General features: G+C 60.1%; 3 protein-coding genes across 5 annotated transcripts; 1 reads left to right on the top strand and 2 right to left on the bottom strand.

The window, feature by feature from the left end:
* Positions 1 to 108: 108 nt before the first annotated feature.
* On the top strand, positions 109 to 3,249 carry PSMC3IP (PSMC3 interacting protein). 2 transcript variants are annotated; one of them, XM_068918916.1, is made up of 8 exons: positions 109 to 182; positions 269 to 378; positions 679 to 768; positions 837 to 948; positions 1,055 to 1,200; positions 1,956 to 2,009; positions 2,517 to 2,576; positions 2,696 to 3,249. In XM_068918916.1, exons 1-8 carry the CDS (start codon positions 149 to 151, stop codon positions 2,753 to 2,755), a joined length of 666 nt encoding a protein of 221 aa, XP_068775017.1. In that variant the 5' UTR covers positions 109 to 148; the 3' UTR covers positions 2,756 to 3,249. The 2 variants fall into 2 exon arrangements, with proteins under 2 accessions (XP_068775017.1, XP_068775018.1); XM_068918917.1 differs by lacking the exons at positions 2,517 to 2,576; positions 2,696 to 3,249 and adding an exon at positions 2,115 to 2,334 and having other exon boundaries at positions 119 to 182.
* A 244-nt stretch (positions 3,250 to 3,493) lies between these two features.
* On the bottom strand, positions 3,494 to 9,631 carry MLX (MAX dimerization protein MLX). Of its 2 annotated transcripts, XR_011136272.1 has the most exons (9): positions 9,491 to 9,631; positions 8,588 to 8,624; positions 8,017 to 8,106; positions 7,415 to 7,521; positions 7,012 to 7,111; positions 6,621 to 6,720; positions 5,994 to 6,195; positions 4,745 to 5,332; positions 3,494 to 4,694 (listed from the first exon to the last, which is right to left on the bottom strand). XR_011136272.1 is itself a non-coding variant. In XM_068918915.1 (8 exons), exons 1-8 carry the CDS (start codon positions 9,533 to 9,535, stop codon positions 5,276 to 5,278), a joined length of 738 nt encoding a protein of 245 aa, XP_068775016.1. In that variant the 5' UTR covers positions 9,536 to 9,631; the 3' UTR covers positions 3,494 to 5,275. The 2 variants fall into 2 exon arrangements, 1 of the variants encoding a protein (XP_068775016.1); XM_068918915.1 differs by having other exon boundaries at positions 3,494 to 5,332.
* Positions 9,632 to 10,203: 572 nt separating this feature from the next.
* LOC138062223 (coenzyme Q-binding protein COQ10 homolog B, mitochondrial-like) lies at positions 10,204 to 12,038 on the bottom strand. The gene is made up of 5 exons (XM_068919198.1): positions 11,901 to 12,038; positions 11,710 to 11,817; positions 11,377 to 11,566; positions 10,763 to 10,864; positions 10,204 to 10,665 (listed from the first exon to the last, which is right to left on the bottom strand). Exons 1-5 carry the CDS (start codon positions 11,966 to 11,968, stop codon positions 10,498 to 10,500), a joined length of 636 nt encoding a protein of 211 aa, XP_068775299.1. The 5' UTR covers positions 11,969 to 12,038; the 3' UTR covers positions 10,204 to 10,497.
* Positions 12,039 to 12,253: the final 215 nt, after the last annotated feature.

Raw genomic sequence — 12,253 nt, 5'->3', positions numbered from 1 at the left:
GCGGGAGGCTCCGGCTCCGCCCTCGGGGGCGTGGCTGCGGCTCCCCGACCAATCAGAGCCCTTTGGTCCTCCCCGGGTCCGGATTGGTGGGGAGCGGGCGGCGCGCCGGAAGTGCGTCAGCGCCGCGCCGGGGTGGCGGGAGCGGAGGATGAGCCGGGGCCGCGAGGGCGCCGCGGCGGGCGGTGAGTGGTTCCCGCCGCCGGGCCGGGGCCGGGGCCGCCGCCGCCGCCGCCATGGCAGCCGCGCTGACCGGCGGCCTGTCCCGCAGGGGGCGCCGCCGCCGCCGTCCTGCTGCGGTACCTGCGGGAGCAGAACCGGCCCTACAGCGCCCAGGACGCCTTCGGGAACCTGCAGCGGGAGCACGGGCTGGGCAAGGCGGTGAGCGGGGCCGGGGGGGGCCGCGGGGACCGGGGCCGGGCCGGGAGGAGCGCGGGGGCTGCGGGGGCCGGGGGGGGCCCGGGGCCGGGGGAGGCTGGGGGGCCTGGGGCCAGACCACGGGGGCCGGGGGGGGACCGGGGCCGGGACCGGGGCCTGGGGCCAGACCACGGGGGCCGGGGGGGCCCGGGGCCGGGGGGGGCCCGGGGCCGGGGGCCAGACCACGGGGGCCGGGGGGGGACTGGGGCCGGGGGGGGACCGGGGCCAGGGGCCAGGCACGGCTCACGGCGCTCCGTGCCGCAGGCGGTGGTGAAGGCGCTGGAGCAGCTGGCGCAGCAGGGCCACATCCGCGAGAAGGCCTACGGCAAGCAGAAGATCTACTTCGCCGACCAGGTGAGCCCCCGCCCGGCGCCGGGGCCGGTGCCGCCCGCCCGCCCCGCTGACCCGCCGTGTCCTGGCAGGAGCAGCTGCCGGCCGCCGGCGACGCGGAGCTCCGCGGCCTGGACGGAGACATCGCCGTGCTCTCCGCCAAGGTGCAGGCGCTGCAGCAGAGCTGCCGGCGCATGGAGGCGGGTGAGTCTGCCCTGCCTGGCTGGCCGGCGGCCCCGCTCGGCACCGGCTGTGCCCGTGGTAGAGCCGTGGCCACCGCTGCCACCCGTAATCAGCGGTTCCCTCCCAGAGCTGAAGGAGCTGAATGGCTCCATGACGACCCCTGAGATGGCCAGAGAGATCGAGGAGCTGAAGAAGGAGTGCACAAGTTACGCAGAGAAACTGGAGAGGATTAAATCTGCCACCAACCACGTTACTCCTGAGGAGAAAGAGAAGGTAAAGAGCAGCTTGGGACTGCGATGCGCAAACGCAGCCGGGCCCAGCTCAGGACTGCCCCCACGTAGCAAACCCTCGGCCAGGTTTCCCTGGTGCTGAAACAGGGACAGCTCGTCTCGCCTGAGAGCATCCCTCCTCGCTGCGTCCTGCTGTGCGGGAGATGTTGTAGGAGCCATTTGGTAGAAAGCATTTGGGGTCAGGGTTGGGATACTGAACAACCACAAGGTATATGGGAGAGATTTGAGACTTCAGAATCTTGTTTGGCCTCTAATGCTTCTGCCTGTGGCTCTGGTGCACTTTTTCGCGGCCTCTCTGGGCTCTGATGTTACTCAGCTGTTCGTATTAGCTGTGTATGACAGAGGCAGTGCGATGTGCTGGCCCTGCCTCTCCCCCGTGCACAAGCTTGGATTGCCTATATGTGTTGATAAGGTGCCTCTTAGAAGCATCTTTAGGAAATACCCTAAGGTGTGTCCCTTCCTTGCAAGCCTTTGCTTTGGGTGGGCACTGGGCACTTTATAAATTCAACATTTTCCTGTCTCAGGTGTTCCATTTCAGAAGAGGAGGTCGGGGGGGAGGGGGGGGGTTGCTTTTGAACATAGTTCTTGTCAGCTGGTGCTGTGCTGCCCTAATGTTAAATAATAACCCTTTGGCTGTAGCTGGGACTCTCGCCGTGGTGCTGCCTCCCCGCCTGGGGCTGCTGGGGCTTGGTGGGTGGCTGTTGCACTGTTTAACTTGCTCAATTGTGCTGTTTGCAGGTTTGCAACGAGCAGAAGCTGTACTGCAAGGAGTGGCGGAGGAGGAAGCGAATGGTAAGGGTCTTCCTGTTGAAAGGAAGGGCGGTGCTAGTCATCCGGTGACACTGGGGACGATGCAGTCTGCTAAGCAGCTCAGGGAGCCGACCATGTTCTCTGCAGGTTGAGTATCTTTGCTTGCACGGTGAAGGACGGTGGAGAGGCTTCGAACAAATACTTTACTTTAACTGGTAAATATAGCGAGAGCGCTGTATTGACATGGCTCAAAATACCATTATCAGGGTCAAATAGACCAAATTAGAGAGCAATATAGGTACTAAGAAGGTCTCCTGAAACGAGACTGCGTCACGGTAATATTAAAATGTGAGCTACCCTTTAATATGCTGTTTGTCACCAGTAAATAAAAGAAGCTCTCCTTGCATTAGAAACAGCTATTGCCACAAAAGCTGGCTTTCTGCCACCCTGCATGTGAGCCCGTCCCTGAGGGCCGTAGCAGAGCTGTCCAAGTCTGACAGCTCTGTGTGTGCACCCTACAGAAACGCGCTCTTGCCTCTCTCTTGCCAGGCAACTGAACTGCTTGACGCCATCCTGGAAGGATACCCCAAAAGCAAGAAGCAGTTCTTTGTAAGTGCAAAAGCCTTATTCTGCCCCAGGCTTTCCCAAAACGGCCTTTCCTGCCCCACCAAGGGACTCAGCAGCTGTCCAGTTATACCGGCGAAAGAGACTGTTTTGTTCTTGTACAGGAGGAAGTTGGAATAGAAACTGATGAGGACCATAATGTCACGCTGCCAGCAGCCATGTGAGAAGTCTGCGCTCCAGGGAGGAGACTTTGTTTATGCTGAACCTCACCTGTTTTTTTTGCAGGGGTTGGGTTTGTCCTGCACCTTTGACATGTGCTTGTTTATGTGTTTGCAGTTGGAAAGGTAGTTAGAGGGCGTAACTCAGCCCTGGGCCCCGTCATGCTCTTGCTTGCTGTGGAAACTTTTTTTCTTTTTTTTCCCCTCTCTCTGTAGGCTTCACCACAGTGGGCAGTTGCAGACAGGGGTCTTTACTGGACTGTCTATGGGAAAGTATGATTGTGCTGTTTTAGTCTCTCTGGTGGTTTGCCACCACATATTTGATTTTAAGTAAGAAAAGGAAGCAAGCATCTGAGAGAGGTTAATCAACCAGTTAGTGTTGGATTGGCAGAGCTGTACAGGTATTTCAGCATATTTAATAGATGGTGGGAAATGTTTCCACCGTGTGTGCTCAGTTGTACACAGGAATACAATTCATTAAACATCAAGCTTTTGTTTCAGATTGTGGTGTTTTCGCTATCATTTCTTGCCCTGTGTCCAGGGGGCATCAGGACAGGCCCTGTGCTTGCTCTGGGCTGCAGCAGCCATGAACAGCAGGGAAGGAAACAACCAGAGCAGGAACAGGGGCTCAGACCTGGTAACCCAAGCCATGACTTGGGCAGCCAGAAGCTACTCCTATGTCTCTGACTAGCTCTAGTGAAAGTCTCCAGGGATTAGCAACAGAAATAAAAGAAGGAAAAAAAATCATTAAAACAGTCAGCAAATTTTATTTATTTTTCTTTTGACAATAGAAAAATATGTCACTTTCACTTGTGAGGTCTGTAAAAATCCATGTCCTCCTTATGCTGCCAGAAGCAGCCTCCTGCCTTCTATCTACAGGTATTCAATATCTGTGCCACTTATTTAGCCATACAGCACACTCTGTTCATCCACAGAGTATTTTCTTCACCAAAAAACAACAGTCTTACAGGAGACACACATCTCACCCTGTGCGTGCAAGGCCTTTTAACAGTTATGTGCATCACCTCCTTTGGGCCTCTGTATTGCATTATATTGAAAAGGACACCAATGCAGCTGTTGAAGAATAATTGTTAACAAACAAAAAAAAAAATCAAACCCGTAGAAAGGTTTTTCTTTACTAAATCAGGTAGAAGCAGTAGTTTAAACAGTATGATGCTGCAGCAGTCAAACCAAGCCACTTCGAGCTGAGAAATCTACTTTAGCACTTCCTTAGCTATAGTGGGGGAAAAACCCAAGGTAAAATAAATAGATGCTACCAGTGCAGTGGCAGCAAGAACATGATTACAGAAGACACATCCTGATGTAAAAGTCACTTTTGTGAAGTAGTCCCAATACAATCATTTTGTGTAGTAAACAGCTACTGCTTAGTTAGCAGATAACATCGCGCCACTAATTATTTGTGTTGGCTAGAACTGTGAACCCTAGTGAAAGCAGCAGAGTATGACAGGGTGAAGATTGTCCCAGAGAGCATTCATCTGTAAAACTGACATTGATAATACTTCAGTATAATTTCAGTGATTTATAGGAAAATATTAAAAAAAAAACTGGTTATATAAAACCCTACAGTTCTAACAAGCAGCAGCTAGCCCCTGTGGCAGTGCTGTGCTACACCTACTGAACTACTTTCCCATTCAGTATAGCCACCTCAAAAACCTGAAGAAAGATGAAGCCAGACACATTTCAGCAACTGCGTTGAGAGAGCAGGAAAAGCCTGCAAAGACAGTTCACAGGGACAGGGGAAATATGGCTACAGCTGAGGAGGTCAGGCTAGCAATGTCCCCGTCCCCGGAGCACTCCTCCAGTGGTCGCTGCATGAAGGGAGGGCACGTCTACGCTGAGTAAGCACATCCTGTGGCAGTGATAGGCTAATCCTTCAATCATTTCTCAAAGGCCTTCTCCAAAACCATCTCAAGAAGTTAAAAACCTCCCTCTTGACCCTGAAAAGAGGTGCTTCAGAGGGAGGTATAAGAAAACCTGCAGTTAGGGGAGAAGCCTATTTCTAGTCTGCTTTAATAGAAACAAACAGCTTTTAGTATACTTTCTTCCAGGATCAAAAGGGCTTATAGCAGGAGTCTGAGGTTACAGAAGAGATCTGTTCCACCCCAGCTGAGCTACAGCTAGGGCTGCGGAGAGTCAATGGCACAGACAAACCCAAGCACAAGCAGCCTGCCTGAGCTAAAGACTCTCTGGCAACCTAAGAGGCCTGTGCTCGATAGATTTTTTTTTTTTTTCCCTTTCCTTTCTTTGCTAAATCCCTGCAAATATTTGGTAATACAGACTGTGACAGTACCTGTAGAGCAGAGATGTTTGCACAGCCCAGTTTTGGTTTCATAGTTAATACAATAAATAATTCAGAGAAGCTTTAAGAACAGCCACAAGGGAAACAACCCGGCCTTTCTTGGTGTCCATCACCCAGACCCTCCCGGAAAGGAGGGGCCCCTGTCTTCCACTGAGGTGTTGAGGAGGCAGCGGACCTGGAGCCACTGACGCTGCAGCGGGGAGCATTCAGTACAGCTGACTCTTCAGTTGGTGCAGGACCCCAATCACGATGTCCCGTAGCGTCTGGGGCAGAGAAGAAACTAGGTCAGTTGCTTTAGTGGAAGAGCAGCCTTTCCTTGGCTAACGATTCCCACTAGAGCCTGGGGACTGCACCACGAGCATCCCTGCAGGTCACAGCGCTGTGGCTGGCACATGTGGTGTCAGACATCACAACATAGCCCAGGAAACAACCGCACCCCTGCTCCTGGGCTGCGGGGCCTCAGATGGTCACAGCAAGCGCCACTGCCTGCATGCTCTTGAGGGGAGGCACTTTCTGCTGAGGACTCAGCCCCTGCCCACGTACCTGATGCCCCGTGATGGTCTCTGAGTCCCCAAACAACCCTCAGGTGTCTCAAGGGTGCGATGGGGACCAAACGGGAGGAGAGGTCCCTCCCTCTATGCTCTGTTTTACATCGGCCAGCTTTCAACACCGAACTAGTGCCACAGCCACAGCTGACAGAGACTGGAACTCCTGAGTGCCACCTCCCGTTCCCCCCCCACTGCTCAGCCCTGCCCCAGTCCAGCACCAGTCACACTCTGCCCTTTCCGAAGCCTCAAGAGAGGGGAAAGCTGTTCCCTGTCCTGCACCCCAAGGACAACTGGGTGCAGATGTGCACAACAGGCTCTGCCCTACTTCCAGGGCTCAACACCCTCTCCCCATAGCATCGGCCCACCTGCAGCTCACCTGGGGCTTACAGTACTCCTCAATCCAGCTGAAGACACATGCTGAGAGTTCCTGAAAGCTGGTTACTGAGATGGAGGCGTTAAAGGACTGGAACAGGGAATCCATAATACCTTGGAAAACATTGAACTTCACCTGGTCAGACACCTGGTCCTTCCCCTCATTTGGGTTGTCCTGGTGAGCTTTCACGATCTGCTCATAGTTCCTGAAACAAACCAAGAACCCTGCACTCAGCAGCAGTGAGAGCACTCCAACTCCCCAGCTCCCATGTAGTCATACTGGAGAGAAAGGCAGAACTGTCTGTAACTGGCCGTGGAGAATACGGCTGCACGTATGGAGAGGACTGAGCCTGCAGAAGATCTTATAAGTAAATAAGTTTCAAGAAGCTACAGTCTCTCTGCATCCGGGGAGCAGATTCATTTTCTGACATAGACCCACCTTCATCAACTGACCTGGGACATACCCACACTAACCAGCCTGTGGAGAAATGACCACAGCAGAAGGGGACAGGTTTGATACTGTAGGTACCAGGCTGCCTGCAAAAGTGACTTTCTCCAAGTATCCTCGCAAAGACAGGGCAGAGGAACAAGATGGAAGGAAAAGGCAGCAGCTAGACAGCTCTTTCCTTACACTTTCATGATCTTCAAGGCCATCACGTCTTTCCTGAGGGTAGAAACTTCTTCCTCTTGTTTCTTCTTCTCCTTGTGCAGGAACTGGATATAGTCAATGGCTGAGCATCAAAAGACAGAGTGAGGATTTGAGAGTATATTCAAGCCCCCGAGCCCCCCCACGGAAGTTAGCAAATAAGATGTCCTGGGGTGCCAGTGCCTGGGCAGCATTGACTCCTGGCTCCCCTGGTTCTCTCAGCAGGCTGGGCTGGACACAGACAGCAGCTGGGCCCCCCCGGAGCATCCTCACATCAGAGAGTCCCTAAGTGCTGAGAGTCTGCCCAGCACAGCTCTAGGAGGTGTTCTGGGGTTTGAGAATGCCCCCTTTCCCTCTCCCCACCCCCAAAACTCACTTTTCTGGAGGACGATGGCCTTGCTCAGCTTCTGGGAGCCTATGGAGAAATCCTGCTGCTGACACGTGGGAACAATGGCCTGCAAGTCATCGTAGCCTTTCTGTGGGGAAGCAAAGCCACAGCTCAGCTACTTGGGAGTTTAACAGTGTGAGACTGGGGCACTCAGTTATGTAGTGGTTTCATAGGTGTCAAATCCAGCCCCCAGTGTGCGGGCACCCAGTCAAGGCAGCACCCAGTACCCCTGTGTCTGGGGAGGGTAGATTCGACAGCAAAATAAGGAGTGAGTGGCCAAGGTCAGGGGAGAGGCACCAGGAAAGGCACAGATCTGGGTGCCACAGGGCCCTGGGAAGCAGCGAGTCCCTGCTCTCTGACAGCACGGCAGCCCCACAGCCCCTCGGCTCACCTTGATGGCATCCCGCCTCTTCTGCTCCGCCTGGGTGTGCGCTCGCCTGCGCCGGTCCTTGTACGACTCCTTGTAGGGCTCTTGGTGATAGTCACTGTCTTCATCATCTGCGTGGGGAGAACTCTTGTGAGCAGGAAAAGGACAACCCGTGAGCTCCTGCAGCACGGGGAGCGGAGGCTCATGTGAGAAGGGATGACAGCTCTACATGACAACTCAGCCATGCTTGTCCCGCCGATCCGCAGGCTGCCGACAGGTCTGCAAAAGCCACTGAAGGGCTGAAGGGTCAAGTCAAGCACAAACGGTCCCTGGGGGCCGCCAACCAGTTCCCTGCAAAGCTGGACAGGAGGAGGGCTTCTGCTCTTCCCTTGAGACGGTGTCAAAACCTGCCTGATTCCCTGCTCCTGCTGGAAACCACAACACCTTCATGCTGTTCCCCACCATCTTCCCTCCTCAGGGTGCAAACTCCGCCCCAGCCAGCAGGAGGGGGAATGGTGCTTGCACCCCAGGCGTGAGGGCGAGAGAGCTGGAAGCCCTGTTACGTGCTGGGCAGCCTGCTGTGTGGAAAGACCCACAGTCACAGAGAATCAACCCCATGGGCCTACCTGTGTTGGGGACAGAAGAGGCACTGGTGGAGCCGATGCTGTTGGCTCGCGACACTATGCTTCCTTTCCTAGTATTTTCCAAAAAGAGCGCTGGAAGAGGAAATTCCACAGAGTAAACGACAAACCCGGGGACACGTGAAAAGGTACAGAGAGACGGAGGCAGAGGGACAAGGCACCAGACACCGACGATCACAGAAACCATCACGCAGACCAAGCCGGCTCACTGCTTGGGCACCTCCTCTCCCCACCCGGTACCTGGGGACGGCCTCGGGGGGTCCCCTCTCCACTGGGACACAAAGAGCGATCCCATTCCAACCCAGGGACAGCGGGGCCTCGCCGCGAAGCCTGGAGGCACCGAGGCGCAGGCAGGCGACCGGCAGCGCCTGCTTTTGTCAGCAGCTCGAGCCAGGCAGAGCCTTCTGGCGGCTGGTGTGGCGGCGCTCGCGCCCGTCGGCCGACGTCCCCGTTCCTGCAGCTACTCAGACCCGAACGGGGCCGGCGCGGCTCCAGCTGCCCGGAGCGGGGGGCCCCGCCAGCCCCCACCGCGCTGGGGCCGGGAAGAGCCACCTACCCGGGTCCAGGCCGTTGTCGCTGTAGGCAGTGTCCACCTTGCGCAGCGCCGGAGGGGAAACGGCAGCGGGGGAGAAGGAAGAGCCAAGTGAGTGGGGCTGGGGGTGGCGGCAGGGCCGGGGGGTCCCGGCTCGTGGGGTCCCGGCCCCTGCGGCCTGGCCCACGGCCCAGGCCTCCCCCTTGGCCTCTGAACCCCGCTTGCCCGTGCTGACCCTCAACCCCTGACCCCCCCTTGACCCTCACTCCCTGACTTCCCCCTTGCCCCCCGACCCCCCTTGCCCCTCGACCCCGACCCCCCTTGACCCTCGACCCCTGACCTCCCCCCTTGTCCCTCGACCCCTGACCTCCCCCTTGTCCCTCGACCCCTGACCTCCCCCTTGTCCCTCGACCCCGACCCCCCTTGTCCCTCGACCCCTGACCTCCCCCCTTGTCCCTCGACCCCTGACCTCCCCCCTTGTCCCTCGACCCCGACCCCCCTTGTCCCTCGACCCCCGACCCCCCTTGACCCTCGACCCCTGACCTCCCCCCTTGACCCTCGACCCCAACCCCCCTTGACCCCTGACCTCCCCCTTGTCCCTCGACCCCTGACCTCCCCCTTGTCCCTCGACCCGACCCCCCTTGTCCCTCGACCCCTGACCTCCCCCTTGTCCCTCGACCCCTGACCCCCCCGACCCTCGACCCCTGACCTCCCCCTTGTCCCTCGACCTCTGACCCCCCCGACCCCCGACCTCTCCCTTGACCCCGTCCTCCCCCCGACCCGCGCGCTGCCCCGACCTTTGCCCCCCCGGTGCTCCCGCTCGCCCGCGGCCCCGCGCCAGGGTGCGGGAGGGAGTCGGGGGGGAGGTCACGGCCGAGCGCCCCCGGGCCGCGTGTCCCGCGCGGGCCGCCGTCCAGCACCGCTCACCTTCGCCCACGAGTCCTCGGCCGCGGCGCCCGGCGGCTCCGCCATCTTCCGCTGGCTCCGGTCATGTGACCGCTCCCGGGGGCCGCCGGGAAACGCAGTCCGGCCGCGGGGGCCGCTGGGAGGTGCCGCCGGGAGCTGCGGCCCGCAGGGGGCGCCGCCCGCCGGGCCGGGCCGGGGCAGCGGGCGGGGGGCGGCGGGGCCGGGCCGGGGCGGCCCGCGTCAGGCGCGGCGGTGACGCGCCGCCCGGTCGACGCCGGCGCTTTCGTAAGCGGCCGTTGCGCAGCGCTGACGCAGGAGGCCGCGGCGCCCCGCCAGGCCCCGTGCGGAGTCCGCCGCCCCCCGCGGGGCCGGGACCAGCGGCCCCCCGGGCCCCCCGGGCCCCTCGGATCCCCGCGGGGCAGGGCGAGGCGCCTCCTGCGCGGCCTCGGCTCAGGCCCGGCGGGTTCAGAGCAGCTCGCGCCGCGTCCCCAGGCCCCGGCCGCTTCCCTGCGGTCCTGCCTCAGGGCAGCTCAGAGGCTGCTGGCAGCGGCGTGTGAAAGGAGGGAGGTTGGAGGTTCAAACGTCCCCGCTGCTGGCCTCCCCCAGCCCCCCTTCGCCTTCCTGTGCGTGTGACCAGGCTGAACCCGTTCCTGCTGCTGTTGCTTCACTTCCCAGAAGGTTGGAGGCTGCAGAGAAGCGATAAAACCCCAGGCGGAAGCACAGGGCGACGAATGTTCAAAGCAGGCCGTCTTCACGCCACATTTTATTGATGAGACATTATAAATAAGAGCATTTGCAGTCTGTTCCTGGGAACACCTGTAAGTGCCACAGACAGACCTGCACAATGGACATTTCGTCCTTGTGTCAGCAGCATTAAACAGAAACGGGGATTAGAAAAATAAATTATCTCTAGGGCAGCTGGATTAAATAGACATAAATAGGATGAGGCCCTGAACAGGGCCGGTAATAAGAGTCCAACCAAAAAGGCAGCCAGAGCGGCGGAGAGGGGGGCTGCGGCTGCGGCGTCCTCAGGCGCAGCGCGTTGCCCGCTGGTGCCGGGCGGGCAGGACCACGGCCTGCGGCCCAAACAGCTTCCCCGCCCGGCCCTCGAAGGCCGACACCATCTGCTTCACCACCTCGTTGAGGAAGAGGCTGGCCAGCTGGGAGTGCAGCGCCGACCTGAACTCGAAGGAGACCTGGAAGGGAGCGGGGGCTCAGGGGGGTTGGAGAGCAAGCTGAGGGCCGGCAGCGCTCGCCCCCGCCCGGCAGACCCCCACGGCGGGCGGCACTCACCGAGAAGTCCAGCGAGCAGGTGCCCTGCTGCCCCGGCAGCCCTGGCCCGAACCGCCACAGCGTCTCCAGGTGCCTGAAAAGCCGGCAGTCCTTGCACACAGCCTGGGGGACGGGAGAGGGCACCGGCTGAGACCGAGCCACCACGAGCTGCTCGGAAAAGGCTCCGGCTGCTCTGGTCCCAAGCCCCGCGCATCACCCAGCCGGTGCTGAGCTGAGCAGCAGAGAAAGCCCTATCCCCAGTTATTTGCTGATGGTTGTAAAAGCAGAAATGTGCTGCCTAGGGCCCTGGATGCCAGCTGGAACAGCTCAAGGGCCCTGGCTGGCTCTGCTGCCCACCAGATCCAGCGCTGCTTGGTCCCAGGTCTCCTTTCAGGGGCCAGATTTGGAGCTCCTGAGCCGGGGAGACGGGTGGCATCACCGTGCCTCTGTCCCGGGACGGACGCGGGGCAGTCCGAGGTGACGGCTGCGCTCTGCAGCCCTGCTGCGATGCCCAGCGTCTGCCCCTCCAGCTCCCTGCCTTACAGGGCTCTGGCTCCCCAAATGCCATCCAGAACTTCAGCCGACCCAGCACCCCTTGGCTCCCGCTGTGCCACCCCGAGCCCGCCAGCACCCACCTGGATCTGCCGGGTGTTGAAGTAGATCTCGGAGGTGTAGCGCTCCACGAGGGGTGGGAAGCCGACCTCCAGCTCTGCCCGCATGACCCCGCCGCGGCATGACAGCACCTTGGAGCGGCTGCACCACGGCACGAAGAGCTGGTAGTCCTTGACGTTGGCCACCAAGTCGTACATCTGCTCGGCCGAGTACCTGGGAGCCGAGGAGTGGGTCAGGCGCCGGGGCGCGGGCTGCAGGGCCCCCACCGGGGCAGGTCCCCGGTGTGCACGGGATGCCTGCGCCGGGGCTCGGGGACCTGCCGGGGCGGTGGCACCGGGGAGCGGGAGAAGACTCACCCCAGGACGCGCTGCTCTGCGTAGTCGGTGCGCCCGGTGCCGGCGAGGCTCAGGAAGGGCCGCGCTGGCTGCCTGGCCGGGGGCCGGGGGCCCGTGGACCCCAGACACCTGGACGGGAGAGGGGTCAGAGCCGGCCCCGTGCCCCACACTGCTGCCCCGCACCCGGCCCCCCGCCCCGGTCCCGGCCTCACCGGGAGGCACCGTCGCAGCCCGCAGCCGCCCGCAGCGCCCTGAGCAGCGCCTGCCCCGCTCCGGCCATGGCTCTGCTCTGCCCTGGGGCACGTGGAGCCGGTACCGGGGCGCCCACGTGCGCCCGGGGGACACTGCGGAGGGCGGGGCGGGACCGGCCCCAGCCCGCCCCCGGCCCGGCTGCACGGCAGGGACTCTGACCCCAGTACAGTGCAGGGACCCCGGCTGGCACGGTGGCTTCAACACCGGCATGGTGGCACTGACACGATACAGTGCAGGGACCCCAACCGGCACAGTGACTCCAACACTGGCACGGTGGCACCGACACTGGTACGGTGCAGGGACACCAGCTGGC

The sequence above is a fragment of the Struthio camelus genome, chromosome 25, assembly GCF_040807025.1.
Source record: "Struthio camelus isolate bStrCam1 chromosome 25, bStrCam1.hap1, whole genome shotgun sequence".
Classification (NCBI taxonomy): domain Eukaryota; kingdom Metazoa; phylum Chordata; class Aves; order Struthioniformes; family Struthionidae; genus Struthio; species Struthio camelus.
Note: the sequence above shows the minus strand (reverse complement) of the source record. Positions and strands in the feature narration are given on the sequence as shown.

Excerpts from the sequence above, each read along its gene's own strand:
- MLX (XM_068918915.1), bottom strand. The coding sequence starts at position 9,535 with ATGGCGGAGCCGCCGGGCGCCGCGGCCGAGGACTCGTGGGCGAAG. Across the intron at positions 8,625-9,490 it reads CCGAGGACTCGTGGGCGAAG|GTGGACACTGCCTACAGCGA; the intron begins GTGAGCGGTGCT and ends GCGCTGCGCAAG. Across the intron at positions 6,196-6,620 it reads GCCTTGAAGATCATGAAAGT|GAACTATGAGCAGATCGTGA; the intron begins GTAAGGAAAGAG and ends GGTTTGTTTCAG.
- PSMC3IP (XM_068918916.1), top strand. The coding sequence starts at position 149 with ATGAGCCGGGGCCGCGAGGGCGCCGCGGCGGGCG. Across the intron at positions 183-268 it reads CGAGGGCGCCGCGGCGGGCG|GGGGCGCCGCCGCCGCCGTC; the intron begins GTGAGTGGTTCC and ends CCTGTCCCGCAG. Across the intron at positions 949-1,054 it reads CTGCCGGCGCATGGAGGCGG|AGCTGAAGGAGCTGAATGGC; the intron begins GTGAGTCTGCCC and ends GTTCCCTCCCAG.
- LOC138062223 (XM_068919198.1), bottom strand. The coding sequence starts at position 11,968 with ATGGCCGGAGCGGGGCAGGCGCTGCTCAGGGCGCTGCGGGCGGCTGCG. Across the intron at positions 11,567-11,709 it reads GCAGAGCAGCGCGTCCTGGG|GTACTCGGCCGAGCAGATGT; the intron begins GTGAGTCTTCTC and ends CTCGGCTCCCAG. Across the intron at positions 10,666-10,762 it reads CCTGCTCGCTGGACTTCTCG|GTCTCCTTCGAGTTCAGGTC; the intron begins GTGAGTGCCGCC and ends GCTCCCTTCCAG.